The sequence below is a fragment of the Hyposmocoma kahamanoa genome, unplaced genomic scaffold (assembly GCF_003589595.1).
Source record: "Hyposmocoma kahamanoa isolate Upper Pololo Valley unplaced genomic scaffold, ASM358959v1 81, whole genome shotgun sequence".
NCBI lineage: Eukaryota > Metazoa > Arthropoda > Insecta > Lepidoptera > Cosmopterigidae > Hyposmocoma > Hyposmocoma kahamanoa.
The window spans coordinates 11,513,900-11,532,342 of NW_020654080.1; the positions used below are offsets into that span (position 1 = coordinate 11,513,900).

An 18,443-nucleotide genomic window follows, 5' to 3' on the forward strand; every position below is an offset into this window, starting at 1 on the left:
TAATTTTCATAACTTTTGAGGACGTTGATTTTTTTTTAATTAAACTGTTTTTATTATAGTAAATCTTGCACTATTTTACGTATGCACCCAAATTAGACAATAAAGTAACTCAGATGGCGCAAATAAAATGAAATCATTGAATTACTGGTTACACCTTGATTTTTCTTGAGCGTACTTAATTTTTAGGTTTAGACGTATAAAAACGAATTTGTAAAATGTAACTTTTCAGGTAACGAAACGTAATTTTCGACTCACGGGAAACACTGTTAAAACTAATATGAGCACAAATAAAAAACTCTTTATACTGAAATTTCTTTTTATTGTTGCTATTGTCTGCCCTGCCAGCTACTGACTTGAACAGGAGCGGGCAGCTGCGATACGATGTTCTCAGGTGGTACTTCGACCATCACAGCCTCGTCGTCTTCCAGCCAGTGGAATCCTGCTAAGTACTGCCCAACAAAAAAGTCTATCTCGGATAGCGATTCATAACAGAGATCCATAGAGAGCATATTATATTTTAACGTAACCGAGAGCTATAAATAAAAACAATGCCAAAAGTTGGACCTATTCTAGACAACAAAGTTAGATCGCTATTAGCGCTATTGTATTACTTATTTCATGCAGAAGATCATAAACCAATAAAACAAGAAGGCTTGTGAAGAATTAATATTAGTGTGTGACATCACACTAAAAATCTTATTAATACTGGGTGGCGCTAAAAATCCAAGTGCATCTCACTTCTCACTTGAGGTCTAATGTGCAATTATTTTTTTTAACAAAAAAAAAATTACATTACGTAAACTGTGGACGTACAAGCATCGCTTAATATGACTAGGATTTATTATGACTATCTTGTTTTGTAACAAGATGTGGTTGTTAAACATAAACAATAACATAAAAATGAAATGAATTTACCTTTACTGGTATAACTTTGACCATCACATGTTTTACAAAGTCAGGGTTCTTCTTTGCGTTCGGCTCCTCGTTTTCTTCCTGATACAATAACAATAGTTCCAATTATTGATTCAAAGATCGAATAAATAGAAAAATTTCCTTCAATCTGACTGGACCAGCGTCCATTGCCTCACCGTGGCTATTACTATATCGAAGGGATTTTTCTTTGTGTTTGTTCCATCTTTGTATCAATAATAATAGCAAACTAGTGGAGTATTGTCGCAAAAAAGTATATGAATATCATGGTAGCAAAAACATCATGACGTTCAATAAAATCAACATTGCAATAGCTTTAATGTCAATTATACATTTTTAACACGGGCTGAATCTTTGTGGCAAGATGTGAGAAATTTCCGATTGAGGACGCGTTTAGTTCAAAACGGATTCTTTTTTCTTTTAGCAAATTTTGTTCTTTTTGTCCTTTTCATGATTAATGTCTCAAAATTCGTAATATCTAAAATAAAACAGCATGTATAAGAATAGCGAGTGATCAAATACGGCAGAGTAAATTTAAGTAATATAAATAAACCATACCGTGGATAATCCTTACCTCTGGAATTTAGGTGCATAGACGACAAGATAAATACAGCGTAGCAGCCAGTTTTTTAAAAAGTTACCTGTGCGGTTCTCCCCAATGTCCATAGCGATGTTCCATCCTGTATGACGAGTGCATCCCTTCGCGGATGCACGGTCACCGACTCGACGGCCGCAGTGCGGTTATGCCATATTCTCGGCATTGATCTAGCATCCCACCCCATCACTTTCTTGTTTACTAGGTCGAATTCTAGTATCTGTTGACGAAAAATATATTCATATTAGAAACACATTGGAAAATAACTTTTTTAATAAATATTAATACACAGAGCAAACACAGAAAAAATCCTTCTATGTTGGTGGATCCAAACCAGCGCCTTCAGCATACCGGGCCTGACATGGCCAACTGAGCCAAGGAACGGAAAAAAATATATTAATAATTATAAAAAAACTAGCAGAGTTAATTTCACAAAAATAATTAAATATCATGGTACTAAAACAAAGTGATAATTATTAAACTTAATATTAAACAATTTTCGGATCTTAATAGCGTATATTTGTTTTTTCAAACAAACTCAAAGTCGAAGTCGAATAATCATTTATTCCATAGGTAACACACTTGAAAACGTCATTTTTCTAAACTTCTCGTTCACTACCCTGACCTCCCTGAGAAGAACGAGCAGGAAACTCTACGGATTGCTTTTTTATAATAATTATAATTAATAATAACGCACACACTCAACTTACCTTCGCACTAGGGAAACCCTGTGTCTAGGGTGCCACGGACACACACATAGACAATCACAAATTACACCCTAACTCACGAGAGAAATAAATGTAGGCCATACAAATACTTCTCCCGGCCCGGGAATCGAACCTGGGAACTCTGCGTGGCAGTCTGACATGGTAACTGTTCGGCTACGGAGGCCGTTCAGTTTTCAAAGAAACTTAAATGCTATAGAATAATACTTTGAATCATAATTGTGTGATCTTTATTCAATTAAAATACTTTTAATGTAAGTTTTAAACTTAGGAAATGATAACCTTAATATATGCTCTTAATATTGTAAAAACGTATACAGTTCCCACCTTAGTCAAACGAAATCGTGGTACGAGTACCATGAGTTTGGTCTTAGTTCTAAGTTTAATATTATGGATATTATCTTCTTTCTTAAATAAATTATGTATATGTTTATGGGCATACAAAATATTTGAGTAAATGTAATGTGTTCACTGGTCCATTGGTCAGCGTTAAGAATAGGCAGTAGTACTTGTTAATATGTTGTATTTTATTTCTTATTTTAAGTAATTAATAAATTTAATTTAGTAAACATTCATATGGTTAAAATATTTTGCAAAAAGCATGTGCATAAATTGGAATTTTCTTTGGTAAAAGAAAAATAAGGTCTTCAAGTTCATAACGTTGTAACTTCGTATATATAACCAGGAACAGAGACGAAATAAGGGTCATCCATCCCTGGCAACTCATCAGGTAAATGGGCCTTATAGCACTTTTAAATATCAACTCTCATTTGCGCTGAAATCACAAATTAGAAAACTGAAATAGTACAGCGCCAACAACTGACCTGTGTGTACGTCTCCATATATTCCAAAAATATTCTGTATTTATTGTAATAAAGGTAATATCTCTAACAATGGGAGGCTGTTCCATACGGTGGTGTGGTACAAAACAAACGGAATCACATTTCATCGGTAATTAAACATTAAACATGTAATTTCTCAATTTTCGTCCATTATAGCAAAGCTCAAGTTAAACTGGTCGTTATGAAGTGAACAATTGACCTTCAATTGTTTCGAATTCGGGCTTGTCAATCGGAGTGCATTTGTCACCGTAATGAATTTGGCAGAATAATTTTAAAGCATATTAAATGACATTTCGTCTCTATTTCTGGTTATGTATTCGATGTTTTGTAACTGTAATTAAAATGTTAATGACTTTACTATCTCAGTCAGCCGTGACCATTGGACCTGTAAAGGTCTCAAACCGCTGTTGATTTATTTGAAAAAACAAATATACGCGATTTAAATCCCAAAAAATTGTTTCATTTCCAGTATAACAATCGCCAAAACCTAAGAATTCGATTAGAAACATGTACCATAGAAATAAATCTAATAACAGTTTTAAAACAATACTTACTCTCTGATTAGAGTAAATGACAATAAGTGTCTCCCTCTCAGGATCCACGGTCATAGCAGTGGGAACGAATTTATATTTGGGTAGTAGCGTGTAGTTGCTGAATTTCTTTTTCTTATTGTTATTGGACAGCACTTGAATCATGGAACAACTGTCTGATACAACAACATAAGTTGTGCCTGATTTACACTGCTTGGAAACCAGTAGATGCAGGATAGATGATGGTTCGGGTTTACCTGTAATTTGATTTTATTTTGTTATAAAAGATTCTGCTGTAAAAATAAAAAAGACAGGGCTCTTTCACTAGATGGCGCCACCTGTAATCCTGAACAAACCAATAACTCAGCTCAAGTGACGCCTCCAGGGGCACCTCCCTGTTAATTCTTATTCATCAAATCGTCTTTGAAAATGAATTAAACGCTTCCGAAAATGAAGCAAACAAATCCGCCAATGTATCTTAACCTAACAAGTAAATTATCAGTGTCAGCTGTGCTGTGATACTTATGGTCATTTATATGAACTTAAAATGTAATGTATACTCACATACATATGTCTGTGTGTATACTGGTACTAGATGACGAGTGGCAGTGTACGGTAAAACCAAAACCGTACACTGCGAAACATATGTGAACTTTGTTATTATATGTATAATAAGTAAATAAATACCTATAATAGTTCAAAGTTGTAGGCATTTTTCTTTCTCATTAAACACCATAGTTAAATGACGGTGGTTCTTTTTTGAGAACATTATTTTACATACCTTTTGAAATATCCACAGAATATAGAACAGTTGCGCCTGCCTCCGGATCAGCATGTAGCACATATAACTCCTGACTATCACAACATGCAATTATAGTTCGGGAGTCCTCTGTAAATGCCACTCGAGTACACGGCCCGGGAAGACCAGTGATTATCACTTTTGATAGAGAAATATTTGATTGGTCATCTTCACTATCATCCTATAAAAAATAATACCACTTATAAAACTATGTATGATACCTCCTATATTACATTTGCAATTTTAACAAAGTAAAATGGATTTTTTACTTTTAAGCACTAGTTCTTTAATCAGGACACATTCTATTTAACAAATTTTAATATTTGATAAGGGGAACTGTTCAAATTACAAAGTGTGTGGAAAACCTGATTGTATACATAACTCATGAAGTGTGTCCGGCTGAATCTATCAGGGTGCAGTAATTTGAACAGTTAGTTTTGGTACATTTCACGCAGTTTGGTTTCAATCCGTTTCGTCTGAGCCAATAATTAGTGCCGCAGAGTTTATATACATGTTTGGTTAGGTAGTATTTTGATTTAATCTCTTTGGATTCTATCAGGTGTTTTTTCTTCAATATATTGCTTTTCTATTAGGGCTGACATGTCCAATAATGATCAAAGCCCTAAATAAATAAAGAGTAAAAAACAAGCACTATTTGATTGCAAATATTGACAAATTAAATGCCAAAATACTTACTGTTTCCAATTTCAGCAACCTAACATCAGAAGCAGTGGCATAAATAATAAATTCTCCACTTGGGGACAGCTCACAGCACTGAATCTGCTTGCCCTTCTTAGTGTTTATAGATACCAGTTTTAAAGGATTGTCAGTAATGTTTAACCGCTTTTTGTCACAATTTTTAGTTAACCCATACATTGCTGCAATGGTAGAATCTTGTTCAAGTGCATGAGGATCTTGTTTTTCATGCAAACCATTTTGTTCAACCTTAGTAATCTCATGGCCACCTTTCGAATCATACGATCCTAGTTTCCAAACATCTACATGATCGCTGTATCTGTGATACATGAAAATTATTTATCAATAAAAGGTTCCGAAATAAAATCTAATTTTCAAAATGGAAGCATAACACGAATAAAAAATTGTTGAAACATTTCCAATAACTTCAGCATTCAAGCATAATGACAAATACACATTTAAATAAGGACTAAGACTTGTAGAATAGGGTTTTTCATAGGTGTGAACTGGCATCACACAATGGTATGACATTGTGCCATACCATTGTGTGATGCCAGTAAGCCACAGTAAATGGTAGATGTGTTATTATTAATTACCGCAGAATTAAAAGTTTTTTTCGTGGACATACTGAAGACCTAGGAGTGGGCGTGATGGGAGGAATCCTCATTACCCACTTGGGAGGGTAACTGGAGAACGTAAGATAACCGTCCACTCCAGTTGATATTAATACATTGCCCTTGATGACCAGAGATCTGAAAATAATTTGCTAATACTTTTTATTTTATTTATTGAGAAAACCAACGACGTTACATAATGTATTTTACAATAGTACAAATTGATTATACATTATTATTATAATACTACTAAAATTTAAATATCAGACTATAATTCCAAGTTCTTTCTATGCAGTTGCCGCCTACCACGTCTCCATAGAGAAATATCAACAATGTACTGACAAAATTCAATTATTATAATTTACATTGTATATTTATTTTATATCGAATCAATATAAACGCTTTGGCACAAAGTAAAAAAAAGAGATATTTTTGTCTGCAGTACTATAAGTATATACTTGTGTAAGTACTCTCCATGAACAGGTTAAGTACATACTTGTATATGGGCCCAGTAAGCCAGCTCATGACCTGGCAAAATAAAAACATACCATGACAAAATTTAATTGATATAACATTATGTATATATGTATACAAACCTGACATCATGTTCATGTATGTGCCTTTGAACATTCTTAACCCACTGTGATTGGCTGGCTTGTCCTCCTTTGGTGACTTTAACAAAATGAGTAATTGTAGGGTCCATGCCACTGCAGTATAAACTGTGTTCATCATCGGATACTGCTATGGATAGTACATCTGCTTTGTGAGTTGCGAAAGATTCAATCTGAAAAGTGTTAAATAGCAGGACCTTACCTTACTTCTGCCCAGTGTCTGATAGAAATTGTTGTTTGTGAATGATAGTGTAATAAAATTTCATAAACTCAACTTCTTCATTACATGTACAACACAAAAAGACGTTTGTATTGTATATGAAGCAGAATCGAAGAGAACAATATTTTAAAATACTTCTAGGCCACTACTATAAAGCAATATTTTACCTGTTCCCCATGAGTACTGTCCCAAAAAGTAAGTCTACCATGACTATCCCCAGATACAATGGTTTTGTCAGAAAGCACAGCAATACTCCAAACGATGACCTCTTTCTTCCTCCTACTGACCGATATGCGAGTCATTGCATGTCCTGTGTCCACATTCCACACTCTTATAGTGTCTATTGAACCTAAAAATAAACAGTTGGTACGTTACAATGGTACAGTGCGTTGGTACAGTTAAATATCATTTATATAGAGAACAAATCTTTACAAAACATAATTGAGTTTATTTAATGTATAATCAACAGCAAGCTCCTCCTTACACTCAAGAGTCATCTCTACTACTTATAACAAGAACGGTCTAAAGCAGCCTTTCCCAAAGTGGGCGATAACGCCCCCTTGTGGGCGCTGCAGACCTAAAGGGGGGCGGTAAGAGACCCAGAAAAAAATGGGGGCGTTGTGTAGAGGCTTAGAGGGAGATTCCTAATTTCATCTAGGAAGACTCTCAGGGTCGTATTCTAGAACTCTACTCAAGTAGTGAGAGTAGAGTTCTGGAATACGACTCTCAGACACCGACTGAGCTCTCGACTCTCCACTACAACTTATGAACATCTATGAACTAATATTAATTAAGAGATTGCTCAAACTAACTCGGTTCGATATTTCTCTCCGTGTAGTTCATACATCTGTCCTGTTTTATTGAATAAATAAAATAAAAATCATGTCAATCGGTCGCGCCGTTTCGAAATGAAAGTAGACACAAACAAATAAATAAAAAGGCAACAAACACAGTTTCGTATCTTAATAGTTATTAGTATTCCTAGATAAATAATTTTTCGTAGATAATAGACCGTGGGAAATCATGTTTTAACAAGTTTTTATTAAATAACCCCATTTGTGCATTTATGTATCAATCGGCTGGTTCATAGAATACTTGGTCTTTCTTGTTGAGTACGATTGAGCGTCGAATAAGATAAACGAGTTTATGCATGTTTGTGTTATTCCTGTCGGTGCATGCTGCTTATGCAATCATATATAAACAACGTAATATTTATTTTATTTTCATTTGCGGTTTCGCGGGTAATAGACAAGCAGTACTTAAGTTCAACACTTACTTACGTATTTCTCAAAACAAAACAACGTCGGAAGTAAAAAAGAAGAGACGGCAATACTGTGCGGAATATATTAAATTCGGATTCATTGAAAATCCCACAAACCCATCGTCGCCTTTGTGCTTTCAATGTCTAAAAACATTTTCGAATGCAGCAATGAAGCCTTCAACACTGCAAGATCATTTAAATAAAATGTATCCAGATAAGAAAGACAAGAATGTAGCATATTTTCAAGACCAAGAGAAGAAGCATAATACTCAGCCAAGTGTAGCAAAACTCTTTTCGGCGGCTGCTAAGCAAGATGACGACGAACTTCGAGCTTCGTACAATATCTCTTTGTTAATTGCTCAAAAAGGCAAACCATACAACATCGGAGAAGAGTTAATTTTGCCAGCAATAAAGGAAGTAATAACTACTGTGCTTCATAAACCGGCCGCAGATATTATCCGAAAAATTCCTTTAAGGAATTGATGAAATGGCTGAAAACATTGAAGAATCATTGTGCAATCATCTGAGGACTAGTCAATTCTCAATTCAGCTCGATGAGTCCACTTTACCAACTAATGAAGCATTGTTGCTGTCTTACGTGAGGTCTATTAAAGATGAGAAAATATGTGAAGAACTATTTTTTGCTAGAAATTTAGAGACCGATACAAAAGGCGAAACCATATTCAATACATTGGGAAAGTTTTGTGATGAGAAAGAGATTCCCTTGAAAAATATTATATCAGTTGCTACGGATGGCGCTCCGGCTATGACAGAGTGCCATAAAGGCTTCATAGCGTACTTAAAAAATAAAATTCCAGATGTCCTTGCTGTACATTGCATTATTCATAGATAACATTTGGTTACTAAAAATTTAAGTGAACGACTATTCCAATCACTGCAATATGTCATCAAAGCAGTCAATAAAATCCGTAACAGCTCCTTGAATGATAGATTATTTCATCAGCTTTGTGTTACTAATGACAAAGATTTCAACCGTTTGTTGTTTCATACTGAAGATCGTTGGCTATCAAGAGGCAATTGTCTGACTCATCGAAAATGTTTTTTCATTTCATGCCTTTATGTCTCTGGCAGCCTTATTAAATTTTGTTTTATCTGCAGAAGTCTACTTGTTTGCCATTGTCTTCATAGTCTCTTATTTGCTACCATAGATCAAATTTTCAGTGGTGGGTTGTTGAGGTCTTGGTGGCCCTCGAGACCTGGGGTGGATTTCCATGCCGCTTCCTGGAGTTTCTTGGTTGCGTAGAATGTAGCTTCATCTATGTCGCCCTCTGTTTTCAATCTAATTTTTGGATTTGTTTCCGATCCTAAGGTATTTCTAAAGGCGTGCCAATACGTTTTATAATTGTATAGAGCAGAGACATAGCAGAGAACAAAAAAGTAACGAGAATGAACACTCTCCGCCCCTCCCTAGCCTTAGATACCGCACCATGCCGCGCACATTAACGGTCACTTTGACAGAACGGCAACAAGGCTGTCGGCGAGCCGTTTTCGCGCTAAGACGGTTTCGACATCTTAATATAGTTTTCATATATTCATTACGAGTATTGTACGTTAATAACATCATTGTACGTTACTATTTATAATGGTCATGAATAGTGCTGTGTACGGCTGTTTATCATCATCTAAACGGGATAAAGAGAGGAGTTTTTTCGTTTTCCGAAAGATGAAACGAGGCAAGCAAAAAAAACTTATGTCGAGGACTCATTCAGTTATTGTTTTCTTCACTTATTTAGTGCAGAGTAATATATAATACAGATTTATTACGTAAATGTAATGAGATTAACATAGTAGACAAGGGTTCTCGAATTTTCAGTTTGTATTGCCGAAAAATATGTAGTGAATGATAGTAAGTAATGTTAAATTTGGACACGCAATTTCAAATACCTTGGTTACTTTTTTAAAAAGTACCCTTCCAAAATATAACATTTAGGTGCTTTTAAATTTATTGTTTTAAATAAACCTTCAGGATTATTCAAGAAGTAAATTAATGAAAAATATAATATTATATTGATATTAAGTACCTAATGAACATATGCAATTATTAGGATTCTATTAATACAATTATAGATAATAGATTCGATTCGCTTAGAAGATAGAAATTTCGCTATGTTGCTGCTCTGATTACGTACGAGTAAGTAATGGGTAACCCTGCCACATCACGTACACATTTGCGCGTGCGCAGATAGCGCCTTGATAGGTAATTAACTTTCGACCGTTGTATGGAGTGTCCGGTGTGGCATAGAGTAAAATATTTTTCTTTATATATAGGGGTTGCGCTGAATGTCCCTATTATTGGCACGTGATCAGATGTTGTATCCAAGCAAGACTCTATTGCAAAGTGTGGTAATCCCTTTATTATGAAAAAGTCCAGTAAGTCAGGTATTTTATTATTGACTGCCGGCCAGTATGTTGGTTCTGCTGAGGATAATGTTGTTAACTTGAGGTTGCCAACACGTTTGTGTAACTCACGTCTGCGTGCATTTGTCAACCTTGATCCCCAACTCATGTGCTTGCTGTTGCAATCTCCACCACTTATTTCCTAAGCTACTGAAGTAATGTTTGAACACATATGTTTTAGTATTATGTCGTGGAGGGTAATCTACTGCACTTACATTAATGGGGTCAGTTCTACTCTCTACAGTGACGGTGGTTGCTTGTAAATAAGGGTGGAGTTCACTTTCCGAATTTCAATGGCACTTTTTGACATTTTTGTAGACTTTTTCTTTTGGTTTTAAGGTCTTAAACGTACTAATGAGTAAACAATATCAATATTATTAAATCACATAAATATTTAAGTAAAATACAACAAAAAACGATATTTTAGGTCACATGAATGAGAATGATTTCCTCAAAAACATAAATGAGACTGATGGCACAGTTATGAGAAATTATAATTACAATACACATTTTATTATTCACAAAAGAATATTTAACATGTCTCATCTGTGTAAGGCCATCTATCTATCTATATACTTATTTTGTACACGTCGGCTTATAAATAACTTGTTTTCACAAATAAATGAATTATTATTGTTATTATCTATATGTAATAAATAAATCTAAATAAGTATTTTGTTAATGTCATATAAACTTTAATGAACCTCGATATATCATCATCACCATCATCATGATCGCCATAATCATCAGCATCATTATCATTCACATTATCATCACTACAATCATCATCACCACCATACAATCATGAACATAGCCACCATCATTGTCGTCACCATTACCACATTCATCGTCATTAACACCACCATCATCATCATCGCCATAACCACCATCATCACCACCATTATCATATTTAAAGTGAATGTTTGGTTTAAAGTAACTATTTGACTTAAAAGTAGACAAGAATGAGGGCAACAACAAATTAAACCCAAACTCATGAGAGAAATAAATGTAGGCCATACAAATATTTCTCCCGGCACAGGAATCAAACCTGGGACCTCTGCGTCGCAGTCATGGTAACCGTTCGGCCACAGAGGCAGTTAACATAATATATATATACACACATTTATAGGGTAATTGTCTAAGTTGTACAATATTCTGGACTGTTAAAAAAGTGCACAAATTTTAAAGTTCCCTGTGTCTAATTGATGCACAATAAAGTTTATAAGACTATTACATAATACTTATTTAGATAAATTACTCATTACTTTCATGAATGAGAACGATTCACTAGCATTGATCTAACTGCCTCCATGGCTGAACAATTACCAAGCCAGACTGCAACGCAGAGGTTCCAGGTTCCATTACCAAGCCCAGGACAAATATTTGTATGGCCTAAATTTATTTCACTTGTGACTTTGAATGTAGTTTCTGATTGTCTATGTGTGTCCATGGCACCCGCGACACAGGGTTTCCCTCGTGCGGGGCTATGTTGAGCGTGTGCGTTATTTTATAAAAAAATTCGACAGGAACCCTTTCTCATGTGTGTGAAGGGTGAAGGTGATGCGGTATGAACTTTGTTATTAGGAGGTTTTTAGTTGAAATAACACTAATGATAAGAAAAATTGAAACACGTTTTATATTCCCAAGAAAACATATTTGTTTATAATACAAAAATAAATTGGAAAGTTACGGTATGTATCAGACATGAAAATTGTTAGAGTTTATCCTCGATATTTCCTATATTGCAATTTCTGCGAGTGTTTAATTTTTTTATTCATTTCAACATACAAACTGCCTTCGTGGCCGAACGGTCACCATGCCGGACTGCCACGCAGAGGTCCCAGGTTCGATTCCCGGGTCATACAGAAATATTTGTATGGTCTACATTTATTTCTCTCATGTGTTTAAGTGTAATTTGTGGTTGTCTATGTGTGTCCATGGCACCCGCGACACAGGGTTTCCCTAGTGTGGAGCTATGTTGAGTGTGTACATTATTATTATTATTATATATTATTATTATTTCTTTAAATTAGGGAGATGTGGAACTGGCTCCCATGAATAAGAAATTACCCACTTTTAATTTTAACTTTCATTTATTACTGTAGCATAGTAAAGTAGTCTTTTAATGTGTAACACAGAATAAGTAAACAAACAATCATATTAAATAAAGAATGCTTAGCATTCATGTGATAATATAAAAGTTATTGAGAGACACATTTTTGAGGTTATCTGAAAAACGTGGTACCTTAGGTTATTCTATACTATCACAGCTGATCCTCCATGACTTTTGCCATCAGAGTGGTTTGTGTTACACATTGTATAATTATCTAGCTTAAAACACTTGTGGTGGTTTAGATAAGTTTCTGAGATAATGATGATGTCTATCTTATTAGCTTTAAGTATCACTTCTACTCCGTGTTTGTTTGGCAATAGGCCATTGATGTTCCAAGCAGCAACACGTAGTGCAGACACAGGGCACATGGCACTTGCAAACTTAATGTCACTGGGTGACAGGGGCAGCAGCAGTGCCCCTCCAATCTTTGCAAATTAAAATTCAGTAGCAGTAATTGCTAAAGGTGTATTGGTTACCACCAGACACATGGCATGTCTGTCCTGTCTCTTGATATCATAAAAAATAAATATACATTTTTATGTTTTACCTGTAACCAGAATGTTCCCAGTATTATCGAACTTGCAGCACATGACTCTTCCATCCTGCTTGTCAAATAACTTTTTATACACAATATCGTCATTTTCCACAGAGTACAAGTTTATGTATCCCTGTTCTGTACCAACAGCTACATGTGATTCTATATTGTTTACATCTAAACACCATGCAGCATACCCAGTAAGCAACACTGAGGTTTTCTGCACTAACTTGGCGAGATCCCACTCTACTAGCGCTCCACCAAGACCAGTGGACAACAATCTTGGTCCAACCCAGCCTAGTGCCTCCACTGAACCATTTTCAACACCAGGTATAAATTTCACTAAATACGGCGCTTGTTTCAAATCCCATACTTCAATAGACGCGTCAGCTCTGTAATGTGGAAATAAAAAAGTAATATTACACAAACAATATTACAAAATAAAACTTTATAATATTTAGCGAAATATCTAACCTTGCAAGTGCAATGTTTCCGAGTGTTTTATTGAAAGATACACAATTTATGGCTTGAGGTTTCGGTTTATAAAATCGCACCCTGTGCACTTTGCTGGCCATGTTAACACTGTCTTCTATCTATACTTTCACAACAATGGCATGGAAGGTAACTATTATATTCCGAATGAAATAGCATACCACAAACCACTAATACCTACTAGACACAAACTTCGACGGGTAACGTCAAAGTTGTGAATGTCAAGAACCACGTGTAAATTGTTTACAAAGTTTGAATCACTTTAAAGTCTATTATGTGTTTAATAATAAATATAGATATCATTGGGTTTTATATGGTAATATCATAAAAAGAAAAATTATGATATTTTTTAATGAAAAATCGCACTGTTTCTGTAATCGATATTTAATTTTCTCGGCTTGCTCAACTACCAATAAAAATAACAGCCTTTGTAAATACAACAGGGTTCTCTAATATTGCCAGTTGTCCACTTTCTTAACTACTGTATATTCAGTTTTTTATCATTATTATTAGAAAAATAGGGCTCGCAGAACATGTCGCGACTTTTACGAGGGCAGCCAGTATCTCGCACTTTAAGCTGTTGTGCTAGCCATACTTTTTATTTATTTAAAATTTATTTAACAAACAAGTCAGATAAAAATTAGTAGATGTTAATGTATATTACATGGTATTACCGTTAAAAATAAGTTCTTTCTTTGGTGTTGATTCTAAATATTTTCCTATAAATATTTGTGTTTATTGGAGATACCTGAACACTTCGGTGTAAACCTAATTGTTGTACACCATGGGGGATGGACAAAGTGAAAATCAACCCCTTTTGAGGGACGGTAAGCATAAACGACGATATCGATGTTTTGACAGCTGATGATTCAACGAAAAGCCAATTTGCTATTAATTTGTTGCTAAATAATAATACATAACAATGGATGCAGTTGCCGATGCAACAAAAAAATTTATATTACGCAACGATTTTCTTCATTTTGTTGCGTGTTATTACTTAAGCTTGATCACGAATTTACTTGTATGTTTGACAGAGGAGGTAAATGTCAGCACAATATCTCCTATCGGTCCCGATGAGCTGCCGCCGCCGTACCAGCAGGCGGGGTTGCCCATGGTAACATGTCGCGTGTGCCAAGCCATGATAGACATATCTGGAAAGCGTGAGCAGCACGTCGTCAAATGTTCTGATTGTAATGAGGCCACGGTAAGAAGCCTTTTAAACACTTAGGTACCTTATTAACAAATACATCAGGCCATGCACTGTGATAATCCATTTTCACAAAGTTTAGTTGCTTGTGCTGTTTGACAATTACAATAGGAAGCAGTATAGGTATATTATTTTAATCTGGAAATAAATAGATGACATGAAAAGTGATTCATCTTCTATAGGCACAATTCCCTTTGAATCTAAATAAGTTACTTAAATAATATTTAATAACATATTAAGTATTACTATTTTAATGTTCCATGATGTTGTACATAAATGTTATTAGATTTAATTATTAAATTACATAGATGTAAAGCATAAATATGTTCTTTACAGCCAATAAGAAATGCTCCACCGGGTAAGAAGTACGTACGCTGTCCGTGCAACTGCTTGCTAATCTGCAAATCTTCATCTCAGCGTATAGCATGTCCGAGGGCAGATTGCAAAAGGATCATTAACCTGGCACCTTCTCCGGTTACTCCCCCTGTTCCCACTTTACCTGGCATGTGCAGAGTAATCTGTGCCCATTGCCAAGACACATTTTTGGTAAGATTTTAATTTAACATTTAAAAAAGGATGTATACTTAAAAAGTGTGCAGCTTTTACTGATTATTAAACCTAATTTCTTCACAAACATTGATGCCAAATAGTGTACTATATGTACAGGGTTAAATGAAAGTTGTCAATATTTACTTTTTACACTTCTATTGTATGATAACCAACTTATGTATAGCATGGAATAGAATATTATAGACTGCCTGTTCCAATCCATTATATATGAAATGTAAAGAAAATGGTTTAGTAAAATTCTAAAGCAATCACTCAATAAATTGAATAAGTAACACTCACATATATTTCAAAGATTTTGATTTGATATCTCATCACTTTTTACACCAACATTCATTTGAATAACATCATAAAATCATATTTCAAAAGTGGTAGTCATAAACTGAGATTATGTTTTAATTATAGATGTATGAATAGTCTAGGGTTGTATAGTGATTTATGGAAAAAATGTTCAGTTCATTCAATTAAAGTTTTTGTAATTGATTAGTAAATTGATAATTTCAATCGCAATCAAACTAGTATCTAAGTGTAAGGATGTAAATATGCTATTATAGGTTATGTAAGGAATACCGCTAGTATGACTCAATTAAACAAATAAATTAATTTAAATACTTAATTGATTTCTAGTTGGCAATAAAATTGGCCATCACTATGGTCGGGGTCAGTGACTTGTTTGTTTACTTTTTGTTTCAAATGGATTGAAACAAAGTATAGTTACTATGGTTAATTGCAAAGCTGTAGACCTATTAATTAAGACTGTAGACCAAGACTAGTGATATGCACAATACAGATAAGTTTGTTGATTTCTACGCCAGAGGTCAGGCATTTTTGTAGTGAAAGTATTTAAGGTTGAATTTATTGCTCCTTTTGTATTTTTCAGATATTAGATTCTTTTATGAGGCCTTCTTGATTTACATGGCGAATTTGCATCTAAAAATGTCTCAATTAATTTTTAACAGACTTTTACTGTAAATAAAAAAATTATATATAAGTATAATAAATAAAATACAAATTTAGCTTAATTAGAAATTTAATAAAAAAATGTTATCAATCAATGTTCAAAAAAAGTTCAAAGTCATTGTACTTTGATTAATAACATTTTTTGATAAGCATATTTTTGTTTCAGTACCAGCTGTTGAAAAACGCGCCAGTGCGATGCCCTCATTGTCGGAAAGTGTCCTCGGTAGGGCCGCGAATGGCACGCGTTAAGGGAACCGTATTCGCTATAATGGCGCTGATATTCTTCGCTATTGCATTGGGAGTCACTCTCGGTACTCTGTCAGCAGCTAAAACACACGGTGGAGGCATATATGTTGCATATGTTGGCGCGTTCCTGCTAGCATTCATCCTCGCTGGCCGAGCTGTCTACTACTTTGCTATGAAAGTAAGTGTAATTGACGGCCCTATGTAATACTAAACTCTGTAGCTCTAGATCTTGTGATATGACTAGGAAATATTGAAGTTATTGATTCCATATAGCATTATTATGTTATGAAATAGTTTTTATTACACAAAATATGAAAACAATATTTAAGCACCAACACTACAGAAGACAAGTTGGTTGTTACTCATGTTAAGGTGGTGCCATTGTATGTACGCCAAAACAAAAATAGGGAGGGGTGAGAATAAAATTTCTATACATTTTATAAGAATTAATGGTAGTTGAAATATTAAAGATTTTGATTTACTTTTTCATAGAATTGCATTGATTTCTTTTATAGATCATTCTTCATAATTTCTGATTAAATAAATTATTTGGAAATGTTCTTTTGATTGTTGTGCTATGTATAAATTATAATATAAATATTAATAAAAGCTTTTCGTGAGATTATTATTTAAAAAAAATTACACCTTAAAAGACGGTGATTATGTTTTATATATTGGTTTCATTTTTTTTTTATGAACAGCAAATAATGTTGTTTTCGAATTATTTCAATATTATAAAGTGTAAATCTGTGTATATCTAATCCACACAATAACACGCAAATAAGCCATTCAAAAAACACCAGTGAATATTTTCTGCATAAAATATACAAATGGACATTTATATATGCAGAAAATATTTAACATGTGGCGTGACACAATTTCTTAGACATATTTATTAGTATTGAGTTTTGTGACATATTATTGCTTTATATATACTTCAAACGAAAATGAGCCCACCTTGTTCTCTAAGGCTCAATTCACAGTGGCGCAGAGTCGAAGCGTCGCGACGCGTCATGTTTTTCGCCTATAGCATATTCATCTCTATTTTCCCATAATTAAGGTACAAATTTATGTTATGCAAATATGGAGTCGAGAGTCGACGCGCGTTACTTGAGCGCAGTGAGGCGTCAGACGCCGACCACACTGTGATCCGGGCGCACTAATGCGAGCGTTGTCGCGCGTCGATGCGCGTCGCCAGGCGTTGTAGTTGAAAAACAAGACGCGACGCGACGCTTCGACTCTGCGCCAATATGAGTTGAGCCATATAGTAATAAACTAATAAGACTAAAATTGAGTGTCACATAATTTGACTAAAAGAATACTACCCAAAATATTGTTTTGCGCTGCTTGCATCTGTTACTGCATTCCTGTATAATTTTTTATATATTGTGAAACATAAGATGCGTCTCTAATTATTACATAATTGGTAGGAAAATGCTTTGAGTGAGCATATTTTAGAAACCATTTCAACATTTAAGTTGATACAAATGTTACTAATTTTTTTTAAATTATGCCTGTAACTTCATCATCACCACAAACTAATCATACATCCCACAGCTGGACACGCCTCTGTATCTGTAATTTACGAGTCATAAAGAATCTGATCCCGAAATTACCATGTACTGTAAAGATGTTCTCTTTTTATTATGTTTATGTTATATTTAGTGGTTTTCTACAAAATGGAAATCTCAGTGGTACCTAATGGTTATTTTGATGGGATGTGATAAAATAACGACAGTGAAAGATCGCAGTCAATAATTTGTTTTTTAAATGCTTGCAGTGTTATCTTGTCAGTCTGTTACATTCTCCGATAAATGTATTAATTTAGGATTTTTATGTATAAAATTAATGGTAATTTAGGTAATTATCATGTATCATTTATTAATAATTTTCGTAACATGTTAGGGCTTTACACGTGTATTTATAGCTATAAGGCAAATAAACTGTAACCACAAAAAGTTTTCTAGTTTTTATTGCACCATTAATTTAAAAGAAAATGCGTATTCAATTAAGTTTGTTTATTATATAATGATAAAATTATCTGAGGTCATCTTATTTAATGTCAAAAATTAGGTACGTTTA

At 34.3% G+C, this 18,443-nt stretch overlaps 2 protein-coding genes across 2 annotated transcripts; one reads left to right on the forward strand and one right to left on the reverse strand.

The window, feature by feature from the left end:
* Positions 1–274: 274 nt before the first annotated feature.
* LOC113234115 (U3 small nucleolar RNA-associated protein 4 homolog) lies at positions 275–13,578 on the reverse strand. The gene is made up of 11 exons (XM_026469374.1): positions 13,364–13,578; positions 12,902–13,281; positions 6,730–6,911; positions 6,328–6,515; positions 5,714–5,869; positions 5,118–5,436; positions 4,404–4,602; positions 3,647–3,879; positions 1,572–1,745; positions 916–993; positions 275–449 (listed from the first exon to the last, which is right to left on the reverse strand). Exons 1-11 carry the CDS (start codon positions 13,462–13,464, stop codon positions 327–329), a joined length of 2,133 nt encoding a protein of 710 aa, XP_026325159.1. The 5' UTR covers positions 13,465–13,578; the 3' UTR covers positions 275–326.
* Positions 13,579–14,099: 521 nt separating this feature from the next.
* On the forward strand, positions 14,100–16,742 carry LOC113234173 (type 1 phosphatidylinositol 4,5-bisphosphate 4-phosphatase). Its single transcript, XM_026469455.1, has 4 exons — positions 14,100–14,208; positions 14,416–14,585; positions 14,925–15,134; positions 16,282–16,742. Exons 1-4 carry the CDS (start codon positions 14,166–14,168, stop codon positions 16,564–16,566), a joined length of 708 nt encoding a protein of 235 aa, XP_026325240.1. The 5' UTR covers positions 14,100–14,165; the 3' UTR covers positions 16,567–16,742.
* The last annotated feature ends 1,701 nt before the right edge of the window (positions 16,743–18,443 follow it).